The sequence below is a fragment of the Ascidia mentula genome, chromosome 1 (genome assembly GCF_947561715.1).
Source record: "Ascidia mentula chromosome 1, kaAscMent1.1, whole genome shotgun sequence".
NCBI classification, from domain to species: domain Eukaryota; kingdom Metazoa; phylum Chordata; class Ascidiacea; order Phlebobranchia; family Ascidiidae; genus Ascidia; species Ascidia mentula.
Genome location: NC_138566.1, coordinates 5,598,517 through 5,625,244, shown reverse-complemented (window position 1 = coordinate 5,625,244; position 26,728 = coordinate 5,598,517). Strand labels below are relative to the sequence as shown.

Below are 26,728 nucleotides of genomic sequence, written 5' to 3'. Positions count from 1 at the left end.
TTAGGTTGAGCTGTGGGTGCGACCAAGTATAAAGTATATGCTAGTATTGACTTCGGTTAGCCGAGTTTGCTCGGTAAATTTTGAACCGGACCGAACCTAAACTGAATAAGCAAAACCTTTAAAAACCAGGCTCCCTAGTTATGTTATACAGTTAATATTACAACTATAAGTTATAATAAGTAGTTGTTATTTGTGAGTAAACATGCAAATGAAACGTTATTTGGCTTACGAATGGAAGCCAGGCTAGGTTGTAGCACCACAAGCATGTTTCCGAACTTAATTCTTCACACATTTGGACCACAGACGAAATCACGGATACAGACGGAGTTGGTTTAACTTGTTAAATACGTGTTGCCGGTGATTCTATTTGAATAAGACACTACTGATGCTTTTAACAAAGCGAAATATATTTGTCTAATTTAAAAAGAATGACAGATTTCAGCCTGAAATGAAAGTTTCTGAGATAGTGTACGTGTTGCAACGTTCGCACCCCCCTCATGATTCTCTGCAACCCAACTAGTCTTTAATACTTGACTGGCGCGGTGGCGCGCGGTAAAAGTTATATTCGCTCAGTCACTAACGCGCTTGGAACAGTTTAAAGATAAGCCACCTGATATTGCAAAGTGTTTTTCTATTCAATAAAGTAAGACTGCTCTCGGAATCAAATTAAGGTAGCCCATAGTAAAGACGCAAGCAGACGTAGTTTCAGTCGCAGCAGCATCAAGCAAAACATACAAAAGCTGGAAAGTTTACGGCAATTACACAACTAAATGAGTCAAAAAATATATATGATAGGAAGAAAAAGCAGCAACTTTAAATGGAACAAAAATTATAAGTAAAATCCGGACCAACCCCAAAAACGTTTGCCAGAAACCTCTCGGGTGCATGTAAAACTACTATATTGTGAAGCCTCTAAGACAATTTAACATCGTCGTTTACAGAACGCAGACGCGCGCGTGCTTGTGCTTCGTTTCTCGTTTTAGGTTTGTATTTGGGAAAAAAGAAATGCTTTTGTACAAATTATAAGAGGTGATTGAGAATCGTAGATACTGTAAAAGAATAAAAGCGGGATGTGTTTGTGTTATATATGATTTGTTTCAAGATTAGTAGGTTTTTGTTGCAAAACGGAAGTTGCCGCCTGGCTGACTCTGACCGACTCCATTTTGTTTGTGTCTTTGTGTTTTGCGTGCACCACCGACAACCCCTAAGCCCGCGTGCAACGAAAACGATAAAATGTCTTTCTTTAAATTGTTTTATGTATAGACATTCGTGTGCCGAAAAATTTTCGCGTGCAGTCAAAAAAATTTGGCGTGCAAACAAAAAAAGTTTAAGAAAAACTTGCGCATGCAGCTGCCATACTCTGCAGACTGGGATATCAGCATTACATATGGGTCATCAAGACAGAAAGAGATAACCAGGCTCACATTGTAACATTCTTTACCGAATTTATTTTTTGAATTGGATAAAGTATTAGTTTTTTATCGTATTATTTGTTACAAATAAATCAATAATTTCATGACTTAGCAAAGATGAGCACAGCAGTGTCCGAAACGTTTGCTTGTATACCAGATTGTATTGATTAGTATGTCATCTTTGGCTTTCTCTTACCTGGATTCAACTCCAAGTTTCTCACACAATTCACAAAGTTATTTTGTTCACTTAACAGACAAATATTGTTTATTGCTGTGATATACCTGTCAAAATGGGACGTAAAAAGAAGAGACCCATCAAGCCCTGGTGCTGGTACTGCAACCGAGTGTTTGATGATGAAAAAATTCTCATTCAACATCAGAAGGCCAAGCATTTCAAATGTCATGTCTGCCACAAGAAACTGTTCACTGGTCCAGGACTGGCAATTCATTGCATGCAAGTAAGTTATAAACACTTGCCATGGTGTTTTTGATAGGGTTTCAAACTGAATTTAAAAAATCATCGACAAGAGAGCAATTTTTGTGTGACGGGAATCGCACCTAGCTGTCGTCAAACAGTAAGCTTTTGTATATCTGTGTGAAAGCTTATGTGTTAAAGTAAGCTACCTAAAATATTTTTCTCGCATCAAAAGCACACATACGTCACTGCCGACAAGTCAAAGTAAGTTTAAGTTAATAAATTGTATATAGCAATTCCATCCCATTTCTGTTAACTGCCAACTTTAAAATGGTAAGTGACTTGTGTATAATGGATGTAAAAAACATATATATATAAATCATTTGTTTAAACTCCCATTGCCAAAGTTGTGGTCTGTGCAAATTGTAGCTCAGTTAATGTTACTTACCTTCCTCCATCACATTCTGGTTGGCTATTCTTTGAAGAAGGAACATCTGTAAGTTCGAGTTTTGGTACATTTTCAAATTATAAATAGCTTTATTGTGTTGTGCAATATACACAAGCCTATTATTCAGCTCTTTTGTATGGATGTATATTGGGACAGAGATATTGATGCAGGTTTGTGCCTTACAGGGAAAGCGATACTTTTTTTACATGCAAAGCTTCAATTGACTTACTTGCTTGCAACGTTAGTGTAACATTTTGTTCTTGCATGATAAACACTGTGTGGTCATTTTTGATTCAATTCATTCAAAAACAGTGGTTATTGACATATTTGACATTGACAACCATTAATGGCTACACAAGAGTTTGTCATGAAGAAGCTATTGTTGTTCGCATGCCTTTTTCGTCAGGTAGGTAGACAGGCCAGAGCAACAATTTGAAGCGATCGTTTCATTTTTGTTTGCAAGTGTTTGTTTCTTTAGGTTCACAAGGAAACCATCACTGCGGTACCCAACTCAGTTCAGGGTCGCACCAATGTGGAGATAGAAATCTACGGCATGGAAGGAATTCCCCAGAAAGACCAAGAGGAACATGCGAAGAAGGTCCGAGATCAAGGTGGCCCTAAAGGCAAGCGCCAACGTACTGATGACAGCGATGACAGTGACGATAGCGATGATGACACCAACCAGTTCAACATGCCGGGACAAATGCCATTTCCAGGTATGGGGATGCCCCCTATGGGTGGGATGATGGGACCAATGGGTGGGATGATGGGCCCAATGGGTGGTCCCATGGGACCGATGGGAGGACCAATGGGTATGCCTGGCCCAAACAGATGGCCAATGCCCAATCAGAGAATGATGGGACCTATGGGAATGATGGGTGGACCTATGGGTCCATATCCCCACCAAATGGGTCCAGGTGGTCCAATGGGACCAAATATGGGTCCTGGTGGACCAGGAATGATGCCTGGAAATATGCCGAACATGTCTGGGCCACCAGGAGGGGCATTTAACTCTGGTGAAAACCAACAGGGAAATTCTAGCCATCCCAACCAAGAAGATGGAGATGGGCCTTCAAGCAATCAGGCGCCTCCAATGCCAAAGCCATTGTTTCCAGCTGCATCGAATATCCAACAAAGCAAACAAGATGTGGGCAGTGCTGGTGATGCAGGCAAAGCTGGCTCGACTGGGCCAAAATCCATCTCGACCAACAGCAATTTAATGCACCCTGATGATGAGGATGTATCACTTGAGGAAATTCGAAGCAAAATGCAGTGCTATCGTGGTTTGCCAAAGAAAATGATGCCCCCTCCGATGCCTGCCAGTTACCAAAGCCGTGGAACTGTTTACTAGTGGTACATGTGATCAATTTGGTGTGTAAATATCAATGAATTTCAGATTTTTATGAGTCTTTTTTGGGCGCTTAGGAGGCTGCCATTGGTTGCTATCTGAACATCATTTCTTGCTAAAATTCTTATGACATCTTGTTACTGCTGCTGTTAGTCCTTAAATCATTTGTACTAATGTCAATTTTGGCCCCACCGATATTTGTGTTTCATAAGGCACCCAAAAACAAGACCAATAAAAACCCGGATTTGTCATTTTATGGCGCACAATAAAAATAGACTTTGTATTGATTGTACTTGGTAAAAGCATTGAAGATAGCTTCAACTGGAATGAGTCCCAGCTGCTCGCGCATCATTTAATTCAAATACTGCACAATCCACCAGACAGTTTGATACAATCGTAAACTTTATCGGAATGCGAGGGCGATTCATAAAATAACGTTATGCCTGCGATTGGACAAATATGGCACGGTAATTTAGAAGGACAAATTGAATAGTAAAGCGCATAGCAGCCCCCAAAACGGGGGAATTGCAAGCTAAAATTACATGTGCTGGAATAAGTGCATCGGGAATACTCAACACCAGGGCTAGCATCAGTGACGAAGGAAACCGAATCCTCAAAAATGCCGCTGCTGTACGAAGTGCTGTAGTTTGTCATTACCTTGTAGCTTTGTTTACTTGAGAACTCGCGAAAAATTTCAGACATTCAAGGATTGCAATTCTTTTTATAGCACCTGAAACTTATTTTACAATGGTTCTTTGCAGGTATTATACAGATATACCAAACTTCCTACTGTAACGCCTCACATAGCATGCCGATGATTGCACTTCACATAGGACATAGAAAAGGGTGTCGAAAAAGGATTACTCAAAAAAAAGATCCATTAGCCGCTGATCTTCATAGTTGAACAGCGAAATGTCTCTCTTGTCTCCTGAATGCTTTCTCTCTACAGCAAGATCTGCGGTTCTTGCTTGTTTTATGACACGGCGACGTGATTGTTATGCTGCATAGCTCCTATGAAAACAATAGCAAATGTCAGCCGTTATTTCGGTATTTCAGCGTTGGTGATTTCACTGTGGGATAACGAGACCCACAAGGAAGATGGTTAAGCGCTGTGGTTGAGAATCACTTAACTGTAGCCTATCATTTTTATACTGGACACATACAGATTGTTTTTTGCGAACATTCACATCTTTTTCCTGTGTGAAGTTGATATTTTATATGACCAACGTAAAACCACGATGGATGCTTGGGAAAGATTTGTCAAGATCTTACCTACAGTGCTCCGGGAGCTACGTTTCTTCCAATTCCGACAGGTCAGAAGACTTCACACTCTTTTGCGACCTCCTCCTCTCCCACTCTTCAACCCTTTGTAACTTTCGTCTCTTGATGGATAGGAAGGAATCACGTGACAAAGGATACGTCCTTGTTTCTTCAGACCCTTGGGCCAAATTTTCGCTTGGTTTCGTGGTTTCTTTGTCGCTGAATCAATGATTGAAATACATAACACACATTTTAATGCAGTTGTAGTGCAAGCTTTTGCATGTATGGGCGAAATACGCAAGGTCGTGGGTTCAAAACCTTGCCGGAGGCTTGACCCTGCGTTACTCACTCGGATTTTTCAGGTAAATAATCCTTACTTGACTCTACGCTGTGGCTGCCATACCACTGTAACCTAATGCTATATTATAATGTTAATCCATTTATGTTACAATGCGTAATGCCAGTTTTCGACAATAAAAAAATTATGCAGGTATAGTTTGTCAGTTCTGTAGTAACCTTGTCTTTATATAGTTCACTGACCTGCTATCGGAACTACTTTCCACCATAACATCGGCGTCGTTCGTTTTTCTATTGGAACTCCAATCTCTGTTTCGCGCTTTCCTTCTCTTTTTGGTTGTGAGGATCGAATCTCTTGACATCACGGTTGCTCCAGTGTTCCGTGACGTTTCTTCGCCACTTGATTCACTTCCAGACTGAACAACAGCACTGACATCGCCGTTTTCGTAGGGCGTGGTTGTGATATTGCCGTTATTGTTTTGATTCGTTTGGAGCTGATCGTTCGTTTGGCGACCCTCTTTTTGTCCATTATCGCTGGGTGGCGCTATAAACGACGTTTCTTCCTCATCTGGATGCAGAGTTCGATTCGCTGCAAAAACACACGAAGGCAGGAAACAAATATCAATGCAAAAGTAATGGCCAATTATAACTTATTATATATTACACACTGGAACTGCACAAATTCAACGTTTTACCACCGTGACAAATTTAAATACCACTGTACTTATTCTAATACTGTACATCAGTAGTTCCCAAACTGACGCCCTGGTTCGTCTTTTTATTGTTGCAGAGGACGTCGCGCGATCATTTTTTATTGTGACACACCAGTGTCGAGAGACACTACCTCCAATGAAAGTCCAATCTTATCTCTCATGTTCAAATTTATCCATTTACTCGATTAAGTTGTTAAATAAAAAAATCTTCCTAATACACTTGGGTACGTCGTAATTCTTGTCTAATTGCGTCGCACGCCGAAACGTTTGGGAACCAATGTACGTTAATGCGAAGTTGCCAAATTGAACTTACTTTGTTGAACATTACGTTTGGCGAGGCCTTCCTGGTGCACAACAACATGATGACTTGGTGTTTTTGCGCGGTGTGTGCGATCGACACTAGGTGTTGTAGGTGTGACGGTGGAACTACGATCAGAATGGTTGGCATTCCTACGAACCTCTCTATGGTCCTCTGCACAAAGTGGATATCATATTACACAAATGGTTGTGACCGAAATTACCCACAAAGATTCTGTTTGAATAAGCACAGAAACTGACGATGCCGTCAAGGCGAAACCAATATATCTGTGAGATTTTGGAATAAAAGATCGCACTAACGCTGATCGTCAATCACTCTTTGTGAGTTTTTTTATATCTAACAAGATAAGACAGATCCGTCGTTACCACCTAGCAAGAATGGGCAGCTTCCTGTTGTCTAAATGACATTTTTCTCCTAATGGTCATAACTAAACACTAAAAAAACATACACAGGCTAAACCATACACACGAATTTAGTTAATGGTGGATGTTAGTTCGAACTGATATATAAGAAAATATGTTTGGATATTCGAGGTCAACTTAAACGAGATTGTTTTTATGTCCGAAAGAATATAGCAGCCAACGCTGTTTCATGCAAATTTGGTAATTGTTTTGCTTTTTTCGTTTTTACGGTCACTGTTTTCGCATTGCGTGGATGAAGCCTTACTTTCATAACACAAAAATCGAATTTAAACGCATATTATGTAACAATACCATCTGTTTCTTTTGGAGGCGTGCTCTTTTGGTGCATGTCGTCACTTTGGCGCATCAGACTAAAGAAATGCAATTCAATTAGGTAGTAAACCTTTGAAATGTTTAGAGGCTATTAAGTATTAACCGACCTGCACTTGTGGCAGTCATCTTGGCCATGATAAAAAAGAATTGTCACTCCTCTTTGAAGGACAGGATCGTAGGGAAAGTCGTTGATATCGGTATGATAAAACTTCGGCTGATAAAATCAAACAAGATTATTTGACTTTTCAAAAGATGTTTTTGCACATAAACAATATCGTCCATATATGCTGCTGTAACATTCATTATTTCTACTTGCAGAAACAATCGATACGTCTGCCAAAATTTTACAGCATGCAGCTTTATGGGCGATATTGTTTATTTTAGAGATTTACAAAAGCCGTGACTTGTGTTTCTAAGCTACCTCTAGTGTTCATTTTGTCGAACATTTAGAAGAAATTTAACAATACCTGTGGTATACTTATAACTTTTATAAAAGGCAGAATATAACCCACCGACGGGTTTATACAGTAAGCAAAGTCGTGCGAAGCGAAACTTGACCGTTGCAAAACCCTCTTTGTTCAATCCGATTACCAGGTGTTTATCTGCGCTAGTCTTTTGACGAGAGAACGCAATGGGCGGCTAATTAACGACAACTTGCTGCGAAGTGTCAATCATGTCGGTCGCGTGACCTGGGTCGCAAAGACTTGTCACACAAAACATGTAGCTGCTGTAATATGTCACGAACTACGCCGCCTCAATACCTTAGACATATGCTAATGTCAACACTGCTGTTTCAATAAAATATCTAAAAATTACATGACTGTCAAACACAAAGTGTCGCTGACAGTTTTTATCTATTGAATTGGTCGCGAGCTGAAAATATTTAGAAGCCCTGGTTAAAACTTAAACGATCGCGATCGGCGCGATAAGTTAAGTGAATCAGACAAATGACAATCAAACCAAGCCTTTTTCGCTTTAATGAAAGAAGGTATAAATATCTACCTAAAAAGCTGCTTCAAACCACAAAAAAAAAACGACAAACAACGCAAAAGCAAACTCACAGGTTCCAGGTCTTGTAATGCAATGTTCCTGTCCAGGCGTTTACGTCTGATCCAGCAGAGGGCAACCGTCGCGCAAAACATCAAGACCACGCCTAAAGCAAAGACGGACCAGCCTCCAATGGCTGAGTACTTTACTCCGACGATTGCCCCGGCAACCAGCAAGCCAATGATGAAGAAGCTGGCCAGAGCACAAACCAACCACGACTTGTCGTCCCCGTTGGGTCGGAAAGCCTTAAAGCTGTTTTGATTTTTCCTGGAGGTGTGCGACGTGCTGGATTTCGATGAGTCTTTTGGGCGCTTTTTCGCTTCTGCGTTTCGCTGTGGAATTAAAATTGCAGTCGGAATGTGAATATTGGCCTATTTGCCAATCTTGAAAACTCAACGTTTTATTCGTTCAAAGAACACATCAGCCCCTTGTATATACTCTGTAAAGTCAGATCTGTCTGTTTTAATGTGAAACATACCAAAAAAAGAACAGTCACATATATAATTTATGAAAGAAAAAATTACCTTCATTTGACCGAGAATACCGACAGACATTTGTCTTCCATTGTCTCTTGGGGTTTCGTTCATTCTCATCATGTTTCCTGTACCTGCACAACCCAGCACTGAAATTACATGTTCCTATGACAGCTGCAGTAGCAGCAACATCACACAGGTCTTGTGTTTATACGTACATACGGTTTGTATATAAACACGATTAACAGCAGCCCGTCATGTATGCCGCAGGCTGTGCATGTTATTTAACATGTTCCGTGATGGAATTGTCGTTTTAAGTAAAGATACGTAATTTTTTGTGGTTTAAAGCATATCAAAAACCAAGTAACACCTTTTGCAACATAAAAGGCGTCAAGAATTCGTGAAGTGACAATTTTCACATGATAAAATACACAACATTTCAAAATGTTTTCAACAATCCGGTTCACCACAAACTGACAATCTGTCCATCCAGTTTTCAATATTCTACAAACAGATTCCAGTTTTGAAAAGTTTGGCCGACCCTGATATAACGTCCTTTAAGAGTCAGTTGCCTGAACTAACATGCAACTGTGTTTCTTGCAACAAGTACTAAAGATATAGTAAATATGCTGCCCGTGAACCCGTTTGTATAAATAAACCAACAATTGCAAATAAACAGATTCGTAAATTGTATTATTGGACTTCTTAAAGCTGACACCTACTTAATAATAACTTATCCATAGCAATTTGAGTAGTTACTGCAACAATACGTGCGTAACAATTTCATCTAATAAGTACTTGTTGAATGCAAAACAGAATCCTCTACACGTCATGCTGAATATACCAATTATTTTTGCATGCCCCCTGTGTGACATTGAGTCTACCTTAGGTGTACTTTTTTAATGGTTCAAGTTTCCAATATTTGCTCGTGCGATCAATCAGACCACAGCATTGGCATATTCAACCTTTTTGAGCTTAACACAGACCTGCGCTTGGCATCAATCAAAACCTAAATTGGGTTGCTAGGGCAGCTCAGATACCGCTGGAAATCAAAGTGTATCGACCGGTTTATCATATGATTCTCAGGTGTCTATAGCTAAGCTCAATTTCACTCACGTTTTTTTTGCTCCAAATAAGCATAGCGGTAATCAATCTTACCCTTGTTTATAGCATAATGCTGGTCTTGTGTCATATTTCTTTCTTTGCAAGTACACGTGTTTTTTTAACAAAAGCTTGTCCGTAACGACCGATTTTTGCCTAAAGCGGCACATATAACTTGTAATGGTATTGGTACACGTCTATGTCATCTAAAACAAAAAAAATATTCACTGTCAGCGTGCTTATAGGTAAAGAAAATATCGCCATACATTGCGCATTTCCACAGCTAGCTGGCGATTACATTGTTGTGGTTGACTTAATCGAACAATACAATAAAATATGTAAAAGTTCTCAACGCACAAACTACATTTACTTTGCATTTCATTTGCTACAGCCGTATTTCCCAAGTTTGTCACTCAGCAAATTATGCACTGTTGCCTTCACGCACCCACGCAAAAGTGACGTATAGCTTTCCGAGCTTAAAGGGATCAAGTTACACGCCTTAAGCTAGTTTCAAACTTTTAACAGCGTCGCGACGCCTTTATCGACCGGTGTTCGGATTCCGATTAAAATCATTCCTTTTCTTTCCTCGATATTGCAAGCGGATAGATCGAGCAAAGTCAATTACAGAGGTTCGAGTTCCCGATTGCAAACCCCCGATCAGGTGGTTGCCCTTATGTCCTATCGACGTGCACCGTGGTGGAAATGCACAGCGGTCAGTTGACATTTGACCTTTCAAGGTCAAGTGACATCTGTGCGCTTGTTGCCACGTAAACTCACCGCCAAATGTTCAACTTCTGCCAACTGATAAACCGTCCGCGGTTTAGGATACATATTGTGCTACATGCAATTATCGTGGGAAACATGAAGATGAAAATTATTTCACCAAAATATTTTCCAAACGTCCCGAATCTAACTTTTAGGTAATTGCTGTGAGGGCTTATTGGTACAAGGTTAATCTTTTCACATAGACAAAATACACAATGAGTCTTGCGCGCAAAGCACGGTGGCTCTGACGACTGCAATTAAAAAGCAATGTGATGCACAACTTTAATCATTATGTTGTAATTTTGTAGCAAAAATGGTTATTCACAAAATACACAAAAGAAGAATGATAATGCTACAGCAGTCAAGTAACTTTAGTCCGTCAAACAACAATTGTAATGCTCTTACCATCTTCCTTGATTGATTGCCGCACCGAGCCCATGCCGCCACAGTTTCACACCTTCTACGCTGTAATTAGCAAAACGTTTCATTCATAATGCAAAGGCTGCATCGCACTGCCCAAATGAGCAACTAAACACATTCATCACCTGTTACTATATATAACAACAGATGACTGCATACAATGAACAGATTAGCAGAATCAATAGTCAGTTGAAGGCATTTTGTTGGATTTTACTGAAACTAGCATATTCCTTCTGATACATGGCTTTCTTTGCGAAACGGTACTATTTTAATTCCCTACGTTTTTACCCTTGAAATTCCCGTCCTGCTGGGGCATTTATCCATATTGTCATTTGGCGCGACTGAACAAAGGTTGAAAGTGTAAATATGGTCTATGGTTGCCTGGCGCTATGCTACTCAGTGCATTGTTCCAATTGTTATGGTCTCTTTCGAAAGTTGCGTGGATTTGTTATTCTCCAAAAGTTCGCACTGCAACCCTCGGCTTTTCTTCCTACCAAAACCTCTACCATTTACAAACTGTCTCGTGAAGAACACACAACGCAGCCTGCAAATAGAAACAGCGGGTATAGCTGGTTTGACGCGAACTCATGGTTCCTGTCAAAAGTACAAATGCAGTTCGTCTGAAACTACACTCCAACTGTCACAAAAGCGAATGTGTCGTCACAATTAATCAACTCGGACATTTTTTCCCCCACGCTAAAGCTGCTTTGAAACCTCAGCATATACGTTAAACAATCGTGCCTGGATCTGTGTTCAGAGAAACGTGCCTCGAGGGAGAAATTGTAGCCCTGGACAAAAATAGTTGTCAAGCCGTACCGCGAACGCGTACGTTGGTTTATATGCCTTGTCGCGGTTGCATCTTTCTGAAAATGTAAGCTGTAGGCTACGTGTTTTAGCGCTCTGTTTGTCAAACAAATGCAATTCGCTCATATGGTGATTGCGCTGTTGTCCAAACAAAGTACACCAACGCAGAACTGTATATTTGTAGGTATATTTGTATTTGATTATTATAAAGGTATTTGAGGCTGCGTTAAGTTATCTGTTAATTAATTCTCTAAAAGCCCTTTACTCAGAAGCCAATACACGAGAGAATAAATGGGATTTATGTACAAACCACCTATAGTATCAACTTCGGGATTCTTTTGAAACATGCTATTTCCGATTCCTGCTGTGTGCAGACTGACACGGTTGCTAAAATGAGCTGAAATCATTTCGACGACACTGGCAATCACGTGTCGCCGATACACATTAAAAATTTATCTTCTTTCGCGCTGTTCTGTTTTATGCAACCAGACAGTTTGTACAAAAACAAAAAAGTTCAAATGCAAGCAACATGATATAATCGACGGTTAAATTCTGCCGCCTGTCAATTCACTGTTCTTTGCACAAGACATTTACAAGAAATGTCGACAGCTTCCCGGAAGCTATGGCAACATAACCAAATTTGACACTTTCACAGGTAAATTTACAACGTATCTAAACAACGCAAGCACCCTTGCCTGCGCAATCTCACTGTTATGAACTCCAAAACACCCTGGGAATGTTTCCTTGATCAGGTGACAACGTATATAGTGTTACGCTCTTGGGGCGTTAAGGGTTGCAAGAAAACGCGCATTGCGAACTTCGTTGAACGTAAACGTTGAAAGCGACGTAACGACCGCCACGCGTGGTTGCACTTGCCTTGACGCAAAACTGTTGTGTGTCCGAGCGTGTCGCTTAATTTCGTTAGCCCGGTAACGACATTTGGGGAAATTGAGACCACTGAAGCGGAGTGCATGCTGAATCGATGTGCCGGCGTCTAATTGCGTTGATTATTTTTGCCTCCGAGCATTGATTGCATCGTCAGTAAACCAGTGAAGTCATCCAAACACTTCTCGAGCTTGTAACGCATTTCAGTGGACTAAACCTTTGTTATACTTTTAACTTTTAAAAACCCTGAAATTTTTTTTCTTTAAAGCTCAAACAACTCATACCTTTACACACCGTCATATACATTTTTTCGACCATCAAGCCAGAATACTAACATTCCTCGCAAAATCTGCGGTATGCTGCTGCTGTTGCTGATTAATAAAAAGCTTTTTACCTCAGTATAGCGTTTGCCTCACTATTTCCTGGTATATTGGTAAGGTCGTCCCTTAACCCTGCATTAGCGAAATGCATCGCACGGTTGTGCGGTTGGCATTTCCTCAAGCAGATGCCGCAAGCTACAGCAAATTTAACGCAATTTTCGCACAACTATTCGAAGCACAATCATCTGCTTTACTTGTAGTAGAGAGCAGTTATTACGCTTCGTCACCAAGTGAAATAAAAGAGGGGTTTCTGGAATCATGCCCATGTACATACTGTTCAAACATCATATCATGCCATCAAACAAACACCGCTTTTATAGCTTCAAATGCTAATTTTTGGTTCAACATTCGAAACACCATTATTAAATCAAAAATTGCTTTAAAATGCTGTGGCAAAGTACAACATCGTTTCAAAGTTTCAGCAAATTCTCACAAACCATACCCGCTTTAGTTCATTTGACCAACACGCTTGGGGTGGCCAGGTACAAACTTTTTTTAGCACACATCCGTTCAGCTGATTCATTCATTAACAAGCGCAAAGGGCAGGCGAATTATATACGTACAGCCCTTTGTGTGCCTATTAGTCTTTCATGAGCATTAGAATAACTATTTAAATTGGCAGTGGGACGATAGTTTAAAAATTAGCACCTGCGTTTGTCAACCAGTTCTTACAGAAACTAAACTTGTCTGAAGTATTCGCTCCAATGTTCACGAATTCCGGATGAAATTACAACAATGCCAAGTTTGACAAATGAAAATTCCCGTAAAAAACTTAAAAAAATGGTTGTTGTTGCATGCTTTCAATACCGGAGAATCGCGTTCCAAAACGTATCACGGAAATGGACAGATTGGTCAGTTGCATAGTCCAGTGGTTCTCAAACCTTTCGCGTGCGACTAATCACGTTCACGGCACTTCCGACAATTATAAATATACCAGGATGATTTGTTGCTCTGTTTACAATTTTCAGACTTAATTTGTTATTTGTCTGCATTTTTCTCCAAACTAGTTTACGTAAATTGTTACACGGCGCTTGTCAACTTAAAACGACACATGCACAGATTGTGGACCTCTGGCATGAATTCGACAGGTCGTTTGACCGCCTCTTTTACTGTCTCATTCGTTTTATATCCCAGGGGTGCATTGTTGTTCGGTGTAATAGACACCCATATAAACACAATTTGATATATCTCTTAAAATATAGTGCACAAAAAATAGTGATTGATCGTGGGCTGCAAACCACTGCTAATTATAAACCAACCAAAACCGATATTTTACTCAAAAAATATGTTTTACTAATTTGTATCGTCTTCACATTTTCAAACACAGGCCTAATCAGAACACACACATACCCTATGTCATATTTCAAAGAATTAGCAATGAGTACATGCACATGTCGGTGAACATGTATATGTCCGCCAAAGGTTGGATCGAGACCATATTTTACTGATCAGCTTTTGTCTATTTCGTTATAATCCAATGTAATTTTGCAATGCAACCGCGAAGTTTTCATTTATATTTTATTTATGTGCAACAAAAGCGTACTACGCAAACCTGAGTTACGAACTACCACATATACTTTTTGCTGGCACTTACCGTCTTGCGGATAAAACAATAACTTCTTTCGGCAGTTTAACTTACCTCATCATCAGTTCAATTACAACCATTATCGATTTTTTATTCAATGTATTGTTTATTTTAAAAAAAATTGACGCATATGGACCAGAATTGAAGCTTTACTAGCATAATGATATCAACAGGTGCTTAAACTACATAATTTTAAGTCCATGTATGCTAATAATACTAACACACTTACCAGTAGTTTCGATTCGATTCTTTATAGTTATATTTCCGCGTCGAAGCAAGGGCTGCAAACGCTTGGTCTTTATATTAATTAGCTAAAGCCGACGTCGATGCTATGCATGGTAAAAGATTTAGTGCCTGGCTACAGGATGTTTGTTACTAAGGTAATCAATACCTACACATGTCTGTTGCTAATCAGTCTACTAAACGTGACTGCAGACCATCGGTAACACGAGTCGCGCCACATTGACCGTCAAACAAATCCACAAGGCAACATGTAGAAGTGGGGTTTAATTTTGTGTTGCGCAAGCTAAACAACAAAGCACCTTTCAATCAAACTGCTGTGAGCGCAGGCTTGATTACATGTTGAAAGGGAAGTGCGCTGTAGGACGTTAACGGCATTTAGCTCCTTATTGGCATTACAGATTGTTAGACGAGAGTACAGCTAATGAAAAACCTTGAACGAACCTAATTGAAATCACGAATAAAGCATTGTGCGCCTTTACTTCGGTAAAATGGTGCTTTTTTGTCCAAAAAGGCTTCGTTGTCCATCAGGCAGTTTAACCTGAATGGCCGAACCCACAAAAGTTGGTAACTAAATCATGATTTGTTTTTTCCAGCGCCCCAGAGCCTATAACACTGTGATTGTTATACTTCCGGTGTTTTTCCATACATATAAGTTTTACTACATAAAAACGACAGTTCAGCATTGCGGAAGTTGATTTTTTCCAGTTAAAAAGCAACACTGATTGTTGAAACATCGTGTTCTTAGATTGTTGTAAATGTTGTCAGTCTTGTCGAAAATTGATTTGTTTTATTGGCTTTTCCTTTAACACCTATATTGCTCTGGAACGACATCTTGCGTGAGGAGACCGCGTCCGACAGTCAGAAGAGTCACAAAAAAATACCGCGTAGGTACCCCATCCTTATACGCTAATACACAAAATCGAAAGTGGTATGTTGTGTACACTCCACAGAGTATAGCAGTTTCAGGCCCACATTGGGCTCTTTCACCTTCTGTTGTTCTGTTGTGGCTCCAAAGAGACTGCAAGCACATTGAGGAAAATGAGAAGCATTTGTAACCGATCATGCACTTGGTTATTTCTGTTGGTTTGCCAAGTTTACTGGAAATATAGCGACAATAGTTTTGTTTCGTGTGCGTTAAATGGTCGAAAACACCCAAAACCAATAAGGTTTTGTGGCTCCCAACATGTTTTAGCTCAGTGCAAAAAAAGTGTAACTGGTCTTGGCATGCCAAAGCTTGTGGACCTCTGTCATGTTTCTCACACAAAGGGCCGTTTACCTAAAACTTTCAAATGACCCTCTTACACCACACTAAAACAGGCTTTTTGTTCAATTGTATGGTGTTCACAGTCGGCAAAGATCGAGACCCAACAAATATCGTGCTTGCAACACATTGTATGTTGGGCTGTTTGTGTTCTTTCTTCGTGCGGCGTTTGAAAGAAAGAAGTTCTGTTATTTCGTTTTTCATGTAGCCTGCTATGTATGTTCGTAGGCGGGCGGGGGTAATTACTTTTCTTTTGTTAAGTAATTTGTGGCGAAACAGATGACGCATATGCCGGTATTCAAGTCAAACACACCCTCTATAAATCCTCTGGTGAACCCAGGAAAGTACACAGTTTAATTGCTGTAAAGTTTCCGATTTGAACACAAAGCTTTCAACCCACGTTGTCATGCGATATGCCCACTTCGTTGGCAGGGACGTGATGCGATGTTGGTTTGGTTAAAAAAGCTGACCGTAAAGGTCGGTTTGTGGCATTTCTTTTCTGATTGTTGACGGTGTATTTGGTATAGAACGCTTTTGGCTTAATATAAACATTCACGTTTTGTTTTTACCGTTGAAATTGTATAAAATCTCTGGTTATTTTTCTTACTTTGACGCAAGACTTGTTCCAAATTCCTATGTAAAGAAACATGTTTTCCATGTGTCACAACATGTGTATCTTTTATACAACCAGCATAGGGCTACAGTTCTACGTACACTATGCGAAGCAACAGAAAACGAGACAACGTTAAATGATAAACCTACAAAACATTACACAAAATACAAGGGATAAAACACACCAAGCCATGTACTTGAGGGAACTATAGAAAACTACTTGCATAAAACGTCATAAGAAATGTGGAACTGAGCTGAAAAAAACAAAACAGATTTACAAAAGTACAGATCCTTGAAAAGCAAACGGAATCACAGCCTTTTTGGGACTAGGAAGATGCAAACAAAAAAAAACCCTCAGAGGTGTTGGTTTGGGATAAATTTCATTCTTTTTTTGGAACGTATAAGATAGAAAATCTGAACTATCTAAAACCTTATTGCGTGAATTGGCTGCGTAGTTGTGCAAAATTTGTCACTACGAAAAAGGAACACTTCACTAATACAATATTAATGGCATTGAGGTAGAAAAGGGTCAATGCAACTTATCTGGCAATTGCCATTTTACTAAGAGGGCGGCGGTAAAAAGTCTTGCGAACTTAATGAGTGAATGGATCATATATGAACGTTTACTTGACAAATTTGCGCCTTAAAAACTTCACGAATGAGTTGACGTCATCTTGTGTTGAAATAAATCCCAGGGAGGCTCTGACGGCTCCGACAGGCAGGTCGTCCACAAGGTCAACTTCACCACATTTGTATCCAGACTGGTAAACAGGAAAATGCGCTTGACTAACTTTAACACCCACTGTTGTTATGGTTACAAACATAACATGAACTGAGTGCGATGGGTTATAAACTTCTTGAATTAGGTACTTGCAAAACACATTGCGTACAACTTGATTTTGTGCTTTCAACCTATTTTCGTTTTTTACTACTATATTTCAGTACTTACTTAAAATCTCAAACCACATCAAATAAAGTTTCTATATTTTGGACATTGGTCTGAAATAATTGTGATCAAACGTCGGCAAAATGTCTATCTAATTACACATACCTTGTGTATTTGCTTGATTCTGCCATCTCCTATCTTAAGAAGAGTGTTGCACGAACCGACGTTACAGAAACAACCTCCACGCAAGTGGATATTTTCCCTCGTCGCAAATTCCACCACTGTGTTGTATCCCACGTAACTAAACGACATTGACTTTTTTTTGTGGTTCCATTCCATTTTACAAAATGCACTGCGGCCTAACCATTATATTTTATCGCGAAAATTACGTTAAATTTATTCGCACCTAACGTTAAAGTGGAAAACAAGTTTCAAGCCAGCCACCGCTTGCAGGGGTCAATATACCTGCCATCAGATTTCATCACGTTGAAGGCAATAACCGCTCCCTGACTTTGTGGGTTGTCGTAATTCGAGAAGTTGTACATTTTTATCACCGGATTTCCATTCCTGTGGCGCATTTTTTGCATTTCATCGTGCATTCTGAAAAAAATAAATAAGTCAACAGATTTTAACCTCGGAAACATATCATTCATAAATGTCCTCCTAAATAAAGACAGACTATTTGTTGCGAACGTTGTCTTTTAAGTTGGTCATTTTCCCAGCGAATGTTCAACCTTGTGCAAAGGGTGCAGAGTAATAAGTCCTGATAGGTCGAAGCGAAGTGTGCACTGCCTGCACCCCACTGATCTTTTTGGGCTCATTTGCTTTTCCATGATTTACGTGACGCGAAGTCACCAACGCTACTGGTTTCTAAGCAGTTGCATAGCCACAGTGTTTCACAATGGTTCGCCACTGGTGATATGCGGCTATAGTTTAAAAACTAACGAATCTACGTCCAAAGCAATGTCACCACTACTTGGAATAGTCCCTGTCTAGCTAAATGCCTGGCAAAACCGTCGTGAGTCACCAGCTTTACTGTTGACACCCGATAGGTTGAAACAGTGTACTAGCTACAAAGGTTTTCAATTTCAGTCATACCATAAACATGGTACCTACCTCCGAATAAGATTAAAAGTGTGGATTGTGATATTTTGTACTGATCTCGCAATTCGCTCGATCGCCTGAAATCCGTATTTTAGGGCTAGAATATCCAAAAATCCAATGGTGCCTTCTTCATATCTAAAGACAGTTGTGTAAATGGGATAATGTTAACCTGTTTTTTATTGCTTCATGTGAATGTCACGCAACGCGCTCGACGACACAGTAAACATTGGACATGTTCCAAAAGTCGTGATTAAATTTGCTTCGAATTCACTGTAAAAGCAGGTCATGTCTTACTGTTCGTGTAGTGTCCGCTTCATTACTCGGAAGTTCTCGCTCGGAAGATAGACCTCAGTTGTCCCCCCAGCAAAGTACGTGTCCTTGGACAGGGGACTTCCCTTCCGTACCAGCAAAGCTCCAATGCCTGTGAAGAAGAAGAGTTTTGGGTAAAATAAGGATGATACAAAACCTATGTGACGTTGGCAAGTATCTATGTTTGCTTTGTTGAAGTTTGTCCCGACCCCATAAACACACTACAACGTGATGCGATGCGGTAGGAATGTGTCAATATGAAACCGAAAGCAGACACAACGCAATTGGAACTGACAAATGTGTCGGGTACGTCCACCAATTCAAAGTGCGCCAAGGCAAAGAGCTTCAACAAACAGACTGATGATATTTCGGTGACTCTGAATAATACCTGTGTAAACACGCTCCGAAACTAATTCAGTGCATCAAGTATACTTCTATAGATTTACAGATGGCGTTGCGGAATAACCCGCAGAACTCAAGTGTTTTGGAGGGGGTGTTGCAGTTTCGTCATTATGTGTAAATGCTGACTTAGGTGGGCGTGAAGACATCTAAAATTGAAAACCGCAGTGGTGAAAGTAACACTTTTCTTACTGGAACAAGTAAACTTTAAACTAAAAATGAAATCAAAAAGTCACCGTTCCTGCTTACTTTCAGTACTGCTTAAATTCCTAATTTACCAATACGGGTACAGACGTCATTTAGTTGCACGCTTGAATGGCGCACAACAATGGCGGTTTTACTCCATGAAAGAAAGCAGTTGCCTGCAACAGTGTTGCAAGCCAGACTTTTCGCGGTTTGGGTTCGGGATCACGTTTGAAAAACAAATCGGGAAAGATTTGTAAAGTTCTCCTTCGGGCAAAATTTAAGCGGGTTTTGCCCCAACATGTCGCTCACCATTATTTCGAGATAAAAGCAACGCAAACGCACCTACTATACCCACTGTTTTTTCGGAAAGCCGTTAAACGTTTAATCATACACAAACCCACAAACATAATTTATTACGATTGTCTGCGTGACACGGATGTAGAGTTCTGCATCAAAACACAACTATACACAATTGATATTTTTGTATATTTAAGCAACAAAATCGAAATAGAAACGACATCAAAACATTGCTAAATGAAGAAGTCGTTAGCACTGCACTCACCGGTCGGAAATCCGAAGATCTTGTAGAAGGACAAGCAGAGAAAATCTGGTGAATAATCGAACAAGTTGAGAGGAGATGATGGAACGAATGCTGCGGCGTCCAATGCCACATACCAACGACTCGTCGTCATTCCTGAAGCATAAATCACGAGCTGTAATGAACTGTTCAACTTACCCTATACTCAATATTCATCCCAGTAATTTAAGTTTGCTAGTTTGTAAGCACGGAGGGCCCGGAGAAGAGCATTATATCCATTGATCAATAATGAAATCAATAATACTAACTTTAACACAAGTCTATATCTTGAATAAGATAAATGCCCAAAACTTGAATCGTTGCTGGTTTGTGGTTTCCAAAAACGAAAGCCTCATTGTATGTAATTATATAAGCAAACAAACAAACAGTAAACAAAAACTATGTACTGCCACGCTCATTTGGCGTTTGCTGAAAAAGTTTTGTCGTCATGACAACGTACCGTTTTTGACCGTCTTAATTCCTTTGCTATGAACCTGCTTTATCCAATCGAGTGGATACTTTTTCCCGGAAAAGTTACTTTGGGCGGGGTAAGCAAAAAGGTGGTTCACCTTGTCATGTTTTCTGTGCAACAAGAAGTGTTTACCGTCAGTGCAATCACCAATGCTAAAAATGATTAATCCAACTTGTCGGTTTTACTTACATGGATTTCTCGTAGGTGTCATCACTTACACGACCCGGTTGAATGAGAGATGGAGGAAAGGAATTTATGTCGTCTATTTTCTCCTTGTTCCTGCAATAAAAAAGCCCTTAAATGTTTGATATTACGCTTTTCCTGTTTGTCACGTCACATCTATCTTTTGTTGAAGAAATATATAAGATGGTTTTTGACAAGACTTTTAGTAAATAAACGTAGGGGATCGCAAACGATTTTATAAAAGGGATCCATGACTACAAACAAGGCTGGGAACCACTGCCCGACGAAACAATCAACATCCAACGTTATCTCCCTTACTTGGGAAAGCGTAGACAGTAGGACTCGGCTCCTCTCGAATTGGCCATCTCCCGAATTCCCACAACAGAGGTGTGATTATCCTCGAGGTACGCGTACTTGGAAAATGCTGTGAAAAAGTGGACGGTACGTTTAAACTCTGTTGTGTAAATGAGATGCTAAAACCAAGAGCACAGAGTGTGTTTTTTTTACAAAAGATCCAGCGCTGACGGCGACAGTAGGGAGTCACCAATTGGTGTAACCGAACCTTAACGTTCCAAAACAGACTTTGCTGCCTAAACACAGTCGCGAAGGCGCATTATCGGTGTTTAACCTGTTTGTGATTTACTAAAAAAGGCTAAATGTATACATCACGGAACGTTTGTCACACGAATCCTTGCTACAACTGTGAGTACAACAGAGTGTTGTTTCCCCCATAATTCATGTACAAAACATGGAATTCACAGGGTGGCACACACCGGACCGAATTCCCACACTTCGCTTGGCGGTTATTGTCGTTAGGATGTAAGAAAATGTGATGGACGACACAAACGCTGGTCAATTGATCGCTCGAATAACGACAAATAAATAGAATTAAGTTAAAACACATATGAGATGGTTTGCAAAAAGACTTTCAGTAAAATAACGTAAAGGTTAAATTAACGACAATTAAATAGAATTTAGTTAAAATACAAAACGTACGCTACATGTGATTTTAACTAGCCATATCAAAATGTATGACGTCACTAAACATTTGGTTTCGGTCCGGATCCGGCTAAATGTTTCTGTGTTGATACATCCCTATATTTCATTGTACCACGGTTTGTGTGTCATAAGCATATAACTGTAAGGATGTGTCAAGAGAAACCGACAGAAGTATGTAATGTGTTTGCCAGTTTCACGAACTGGCGCAATCGATTACGGAACAAATGCACGAACGTACTTTTCTTTTTGACATCACGTAATAAATCGCAGTGCTTGCAGACTCATTTTCTCATAAAGAACTCCATATTTCATCGCCACACATTTTGTTTCAAACCATTTCTCATTAGGAAATGTGATTCAGTTCCACACCAAAGAACTCACCCGACCATTGGAAAGTCTGTGCGAGTATTCGCAATCCCGCTGTCGCCCCAGAGGTAAATATGACTTCGTACTCGTTTGACGTGACATTGAAAAATCTCAGGACAAGGTCGCGAACCTATAAAAAGTCACATTTCGCAGCGTTATTCCTGCTTAAATCACCGCGCCTCCACTAATACGCCGCGCCTTTTTAAACTTATTTCCTTCTCCTAACTAACAAAACAGCACTGGGCCATAGAAACATGCCGTGCGCCATCAAATATGTGGTGTTTAGGCTGGAATAACAGAAATTATTGCTACAAACACTTTTGCAAAACCACCCAGCAGCAATAAGTCATCGCATTGGAAACCGAATTACTGCAACAAACAAATCAGACCGCGTTTGTTGATATTACGCTCCCACCTTATCCACTTCAGTTGACATCAAGTTGCTGCTTGGGTTTGCACTGTGAGGATTGCCGTACAAATGCTCGGTCAAATCCTGTTGGTAGCGTTCGATCTGCTCGGTCGAGTACAATGAGCTCCCAGTAAAATCCAAGTAGATATGTTCTATATAAACGGTGGTGTTATAAGTAATCTGGTAAAATTTTGCAACACTTGCTTGTTGTTTTAAACGATATTTGCGCTGAAATCTGTACAAGGATTTGGGTTGGTCTAGGTTAATTAAATGTTGGTGTTCATACAATGTTGCTGTTGTTAAAGTGTACGTATACTTGCCATCCAAAGGTTAGCTCATTTAGAAATTCAGAATATTTCCGCATTTGCTATATACAATTATGTGCTTTATCAGGTATACGAGCGTCGTGTAAATTGACACAGCCATCGGGAACGCCTTGGCAAACGTTTACGACCCAAGTGATTGCTGGTGTCGTTAAGCCGGTGGTTGTAAACCTTGACACACAATTTCACACGATGCTAATTAAGTACCGGACAGGGTTGTTTGTTTTATGACTGCCTGTGCCATTGCGTTTACTACATTTCCTGTTTATACTGTGTCGTTGTTAAATCAAACTTTGTCGAAAGCCTTTTTGAGGTGCGGTGGTTACGCTGTATTTTGTTCACTTTACCAACATCACACTTCGCTGCTTCAGTGTGAACAAACAGTGAGTTTCGGCAGCAGAATCGTGCTTGGCTAATTATACAAATGCAACAAACCCAAATGACTTTTTAAGTGCCCGGGTTAACACGTTTTACGCTCCCTCACAATCATAGTTTCTGGTGTCGTTAAGCCGGTGGTCGTAAACCTTGAAGCGAAACTTGATGGTGATCAAAATGACAAGTTTGCTAGAAGGTAAAATGACTGTTAATATTAGTATTATGCTCACCGGTCATGCGGGCGAACTCTTTGCGCCTTACTCGTTCCAGATTATCAGGATATTCCTTCCATTTTCGTTTTTCATCGATTTTCTCCTTTACTATTGACGAAGGTGTGCTTCCCTACAAAAGTTCCGGACTTACACATTAGGGGTCAGTTTCACGTATTTGACCGACACTTATATGTGTTATGTATCATGACATATACGATTTAACTATAAGTATTTATCCATGTCCAAAGTATTTCTTACCATTTTTGTCTTTAGTGTAACTTCAACCTTTTTGTTCACAGCGTGCCACTATTAAACTGTTTTATAACATCACCTATCAAACACTAACAAATATTGGTTACTTATTAAAAACAAACAATCAAAACGCCTCGTTTTTATCTAACGCTGTTTCTGTGAAGTTCAAAGGTAAATATTTTTGATTTAGTCCCGCAGCACTTCGTACACAACGTAAATGTCTGCCGACAATCACTTCTCTTTTGTGGAGTTGTCCGTGGTTCAAAGGGTAACGTATGAATTATATAGCAGACATCAACAACCACGTTAGGTAAAAGCTATGTTTAGCAAATTACCTAAGAAACATTGATTTTGATGTAGTACGGAATGACTTACATAACTTTGGCGACTTGCCGTAAGCGAAAAGGAATTGACGCGCGGACAACGCGTAAAACTCTTTAAAGCGGTAATCATAAGGGCCTATTTAAAAGGATCCCTCCGGACTTTCCATTTATGGCTCCTATCAGACATTGTGCTTAATATCCCGCGGAATTGGTTTAATGGACATAAACTTAATGAGTTTATAAACGGCTGATTTCATAAAGAATACGGTTGTATCGGAAAGTTCTTCGTTAGATCGTGATTATTTTTTAATCCTGAATTCAAGTATTTCTGCTTCACAACCTTGCACTGTGTTTACCACAAACCATACTTCAACCTGCAAAATGTTAAAGAATAAACGTCTTTAACACGATCGCGACAAACGTCATTTGTACGCCGCCATTTCCCATTCCGACTGCAATGATTTGCATGTAGTTTACCATAAAAAAAAACTAATGGCAAGTTCTTGCGGAAAGTTATTAGCAAACACGAAAAGCCCAACGAGGAATCGAGGAATGATTATACGTCTGGTGGCTATTTTAGCACATGCTAATTATGTTTGAAAAGCATGACGCGTGGCGCTTGCCTTGTTGTGGGTGAGTTCAACTCCAGAGAACTACAAAATTTGCGCGAACTTTGTTTCTCCCAACATGACGAAAGCCTCACTCAGGTATGACTGACGTTGATATTACGTTGTCGCAATTATTCAGTTGACAAGTAAATATTGCTGCGAAATTGTTTTAAATGCGCTGCGTGATCACCATTTTCGCAACTAGATTAACTTGCAAAGGGAATTGCCAATAAGAGCAAAAACTAATACCAACTTAATGCATACATGTATAGAGCACGTTGCATCATTAATATACGATCAAAACATTGTTCTTCTATGCGGACCAGTATCGGTTCATCGCTCGGTGGTTGGGGACCTCTGTCCAATTATTGCGTCTAGAGTTGCTACACTCGGCCAAATGGACTTGGCAGTCGAGAGCATGGCCTTGGCTATGCTCTCGACTGGAATTTTTGTGTATTGCCCAAACCGTCCTTATATCACTACTTTTCTGCTAACATATTTAATTTTATTATTTTGTGTAAAACAACCACTTCGACCACTTCACGCAATTTTTCACTTCTATTTCACTAAACCGAACTACCTTTGCACCAGCTGTAGTATCTGACTTTTACCACTATTCCAGCGCAAGCCGTAACAAAATCGCTTGTTCTGCAATGTTTCATGACGGAGTTGTGCATATATATGTAACCTCCGGGCCACGTAGACACAACACGCCGCACGTGCTTACAAAATACCGTGAGTGATGCAACCGTCCCTGTCGAAGTTTTACTGAACTGACTGGCGGTCACGGGGCGCTGACGTCACATTATTTTTTCGCCTGACGCAATGGCGCACTTTGGAAAGAGACCGAAACATGTTGTTAATTTTAAATGTACGCGAATCATGACACGCATACCAATTCTGGTTGAATGAGAATCACATTATAATGAGTTCGGCTTCTACCACTTACGAACGCTAAGCAAAACCCAATTGTCTGGATCGTTAGGCCGAATCAAGCCGCTTCCGTTCAAACATTAACGATTATCCCAAAGCCGAGACCAAACTGTGAAGTCATGCCGCAACAAAATCGAGATTTTAATTAGATTCAAGCAATTTTTAATCACGTTCTGCGAGAAGAACATAAACCTTTTCGCTAATACACAACACCTGAACAAACCCAAACCAAATATACTTAGTTGGTGAACCTTGTCCCATTCTGCAGGACGACAGCCAATTAGTCTGGAGACGGCAATTATGGAGAGGTTGTAGGTCTTGCAGGAAAACAATGTTTTTACAAGAAAGACGAGACTTGTAGAGCACAAAGGTTGTATCACGTTGACCCAGTTCAATTGACGGAACATGCGGGGCGAACGTCTACGCTACAAGGGAAACCTTTTTCAGGTCGTTTCAGTAAACCGTGGCGAGTCGTTTCCTTGGATTTTAAGTTAATGTGATTGATACTTTCGTATAAGTGAGCCTTTTATTGTAACTATATAAGCCATATCTGTATAAATCACAAATGTATCTAAATAGGCACCATATAGATCACCTACCTTGTGGCTACAACACGTTAAATAATTTAAATCACAGCTTATTAGAAATGAGAGTTTGATTTCTTTAAATTGCCTGTTGTCTCTATATGGCTAACAGAGATTCAGTAACGGATTAGCACAAATTATTATTAATAATCCCAAGTCGTCTGTCTGTTTAAAGTTACGATTTCAAAACACTTTTCAACTCTCATACCTAAAATCGCGTAACTGCAGTGCAATTTACTTTAAAGCAGGGTTTGTATTTACAGTCATAACATTATGAAAAAGCACCGCCTGTTGTTAACACTGATCGCCAACTACTAGCAGTCACTCCATGGATTCCAGCAAAAAACAGTCATAGTGAGCCAATTTTATGCTGTGCTTACACAATGCATGGGTAAACGTACGGGATAGCCACCCTACTAGAATCTATCTGCATTTCTAATTACAAAATAACAAACCGCGAAACAGACAAAGCAGTATACGACGAAACTGTTATTTGCTATACACACCGTATTTAGTAACACAGCCATGGCCGCAGCGTTTTCTAAAATAGTCTCGAGTTAAATAGTTTTATGGACAAAGCGACCAAAATCAAAGAGGAACCAAGGCGGGGGTAATTTTACGATTTGGTTTATTGCGCAAGAAGTCGAGGATAGCGTATCTAATATGTTAAGTGATGCCGCCACCTAGCATGCAGACTTCAAATAAG

At 40.0% G+C, this 26,728-nt stretch overlaps 3 protein-coding genes across 5 annotated transcripts; 1 reads left to right on the top strand and 2 right to left on the bottom strand.

Annotated features, from left to right (window-relative positions):
- The first annotated feature begins 1,670 nt into the window (after positions 1-1,670).
- Positions 1,671-3,911, top strand: LOC145901901 (uncharacterized). Its single transcript, XM_082989716.1, has 2 exons — positions 1,671-1,870; positions 2,754-3,911. The coding sequence occupies exons 1-2, from the start codon at positions 1,703-1,705 to the stop codon at positions 3,624-3,626; spliced, it is 1,041 nt and encodes a 346-aa protein (XP_082845842.1). The 5' UTR covers positions 1,671-1,702; the 3' UTR covers positions 3,627-3,911.
- On the bottom strand, positions 3,863-11,268 carry LOC145901877 (uncharacterized). Of its 3 annotated transcripts, XM_082989696.1 has the most exons (10): positions 10,878-11,268; positions 10,738-10,797; positions 8,518-8,600; positions 8,008-8,325; positions 7,054-7,160; positions 6,926-6,984; positions 6,207-6,365; positions 5,424-5,769; positions 4,896-5,102; positions 3,863-4,634 (listed from the first exon to the last, which is right to left on the bottom strand). In XM_082989696.1, the coding sequence occupies exons 2-9, from the start codon at positions 10,769-10,771 to the stop codon at positions 4,913-4,915; spliced, it is 1,296 nt and encodes a 431-aa protein (XP_082845822.1). In that variant the 5' UTR covers positions 10,772-10,797; positions 10,878-11,268; the 3' UTR covers positions 3,863-4,634; positions 4,896-4,912. The 3 variants fall into 3 exon arrangements, with proteins under 3 accessions (XP_082845822.1, XP_082845829.1, XP_082845814.1); XM_082989703.1 differs by having other exon boundaries at positions 4,900-5,102; positions 10,738-11,268; XM_082989688.1 differs by having other exon boundaries at positions 10,738-11,267.
- Positions 11,269-16,610: 5,342 nt separating this feature from the next.
- On the bottom strand, positions 16,611-23,665 carry LOC145904690 (molybdenum cofactor sulfurase-like). The gene is made up of 13 exons (XM_082992390.1): positions 23,581-23,665; positions 23,341-23,452; positions 22,419-22,564; positions 22,019-22,133; positions 20,957-21,062; positions 20,645-20,734; positions 20,444-20,565; positions 19,969-20,100; positions 18,807-18,933; positions 18,525-18,647; positions 17,874-18,008; positions 17,574-17,709; positions 16,611-17,283 (listed from the first exon to the last, which is right to left on the bottom strand). The coding sequence occupies exons 1-13, from the start codon at positions 23,581-23,583 to the stop codon at positions 17,146-17,148; spliced, it is 1,485 nt and encodes a 494-aa protein (XP_082848516.1). The 5' UTR covers positions 23,584-23,665; the 3' UTR covers positions 16,611-17,145.
- Between the last annotated feature and the right edge of the window lie 3,063 nt (positions 23,666-26,728).

What these genes read in the sequence shown, in the direction of transcription:
- LOC145901901 (XM_082989716.1), top strand. Translation starts at nt 1,703, where the DNA reads ATGGGACGTAAAAAGAAGAGACCCATCAAGCCCTGGTGCTGGTACTGC. An exon ending in TGGCAATTCATTGCATGCAA is followed by an intron (nt 1,871 to 2,753) that starts GTAAGTTATAAA and finishes TTGTTTCTTTAG; the next exon opens with GTTCACAAGGAAACCATCAC.
- LOC145901877 (XM_082989703.1), bottom strand. Translation starts at nt 10,771, where the DNA reads ATGGGCTCGGTGCGGCAATCAATCAAGGAAGATG. An exon ending in GATGACTGCCACAAGTGCAG is followed by an intron (nt 6,985 to 7,053) that starts GTCGGTTAATAC and finishes GCATTTCTTTAG; the next exon opens with TCTGATGCGCCAAAGTGACG. An exon ending in CAAACGTAATGTTCAACAAA is followed by an intron (nt 5,770 to 6,206) that starts GTAAGTTCAATT and finishes GTGTTTTTGCAG; the next exon opens with CGAATCGAACTCTGCATCCA.
- LOC145904690 (XM_082992390.1), bottom strand. An exon ending in TGTCAACTGAAGTGGATAAG is followed by an intron (nt 22,134 to 22,418) that starts GTGGGAGCGTAA and finishes GACTTTTTATAG; the next exon opens with GTTCGCGACCTTGTCCTGAG. An exon ending in GAATCAAGCAAATACACAAG is followed by an intron (nt 17,284 to 17,573) that starts GTATGTGTAATT and finishes CCTGTTTACCAG; the next exon opens with TCTGGATACAAATGTGGTGA.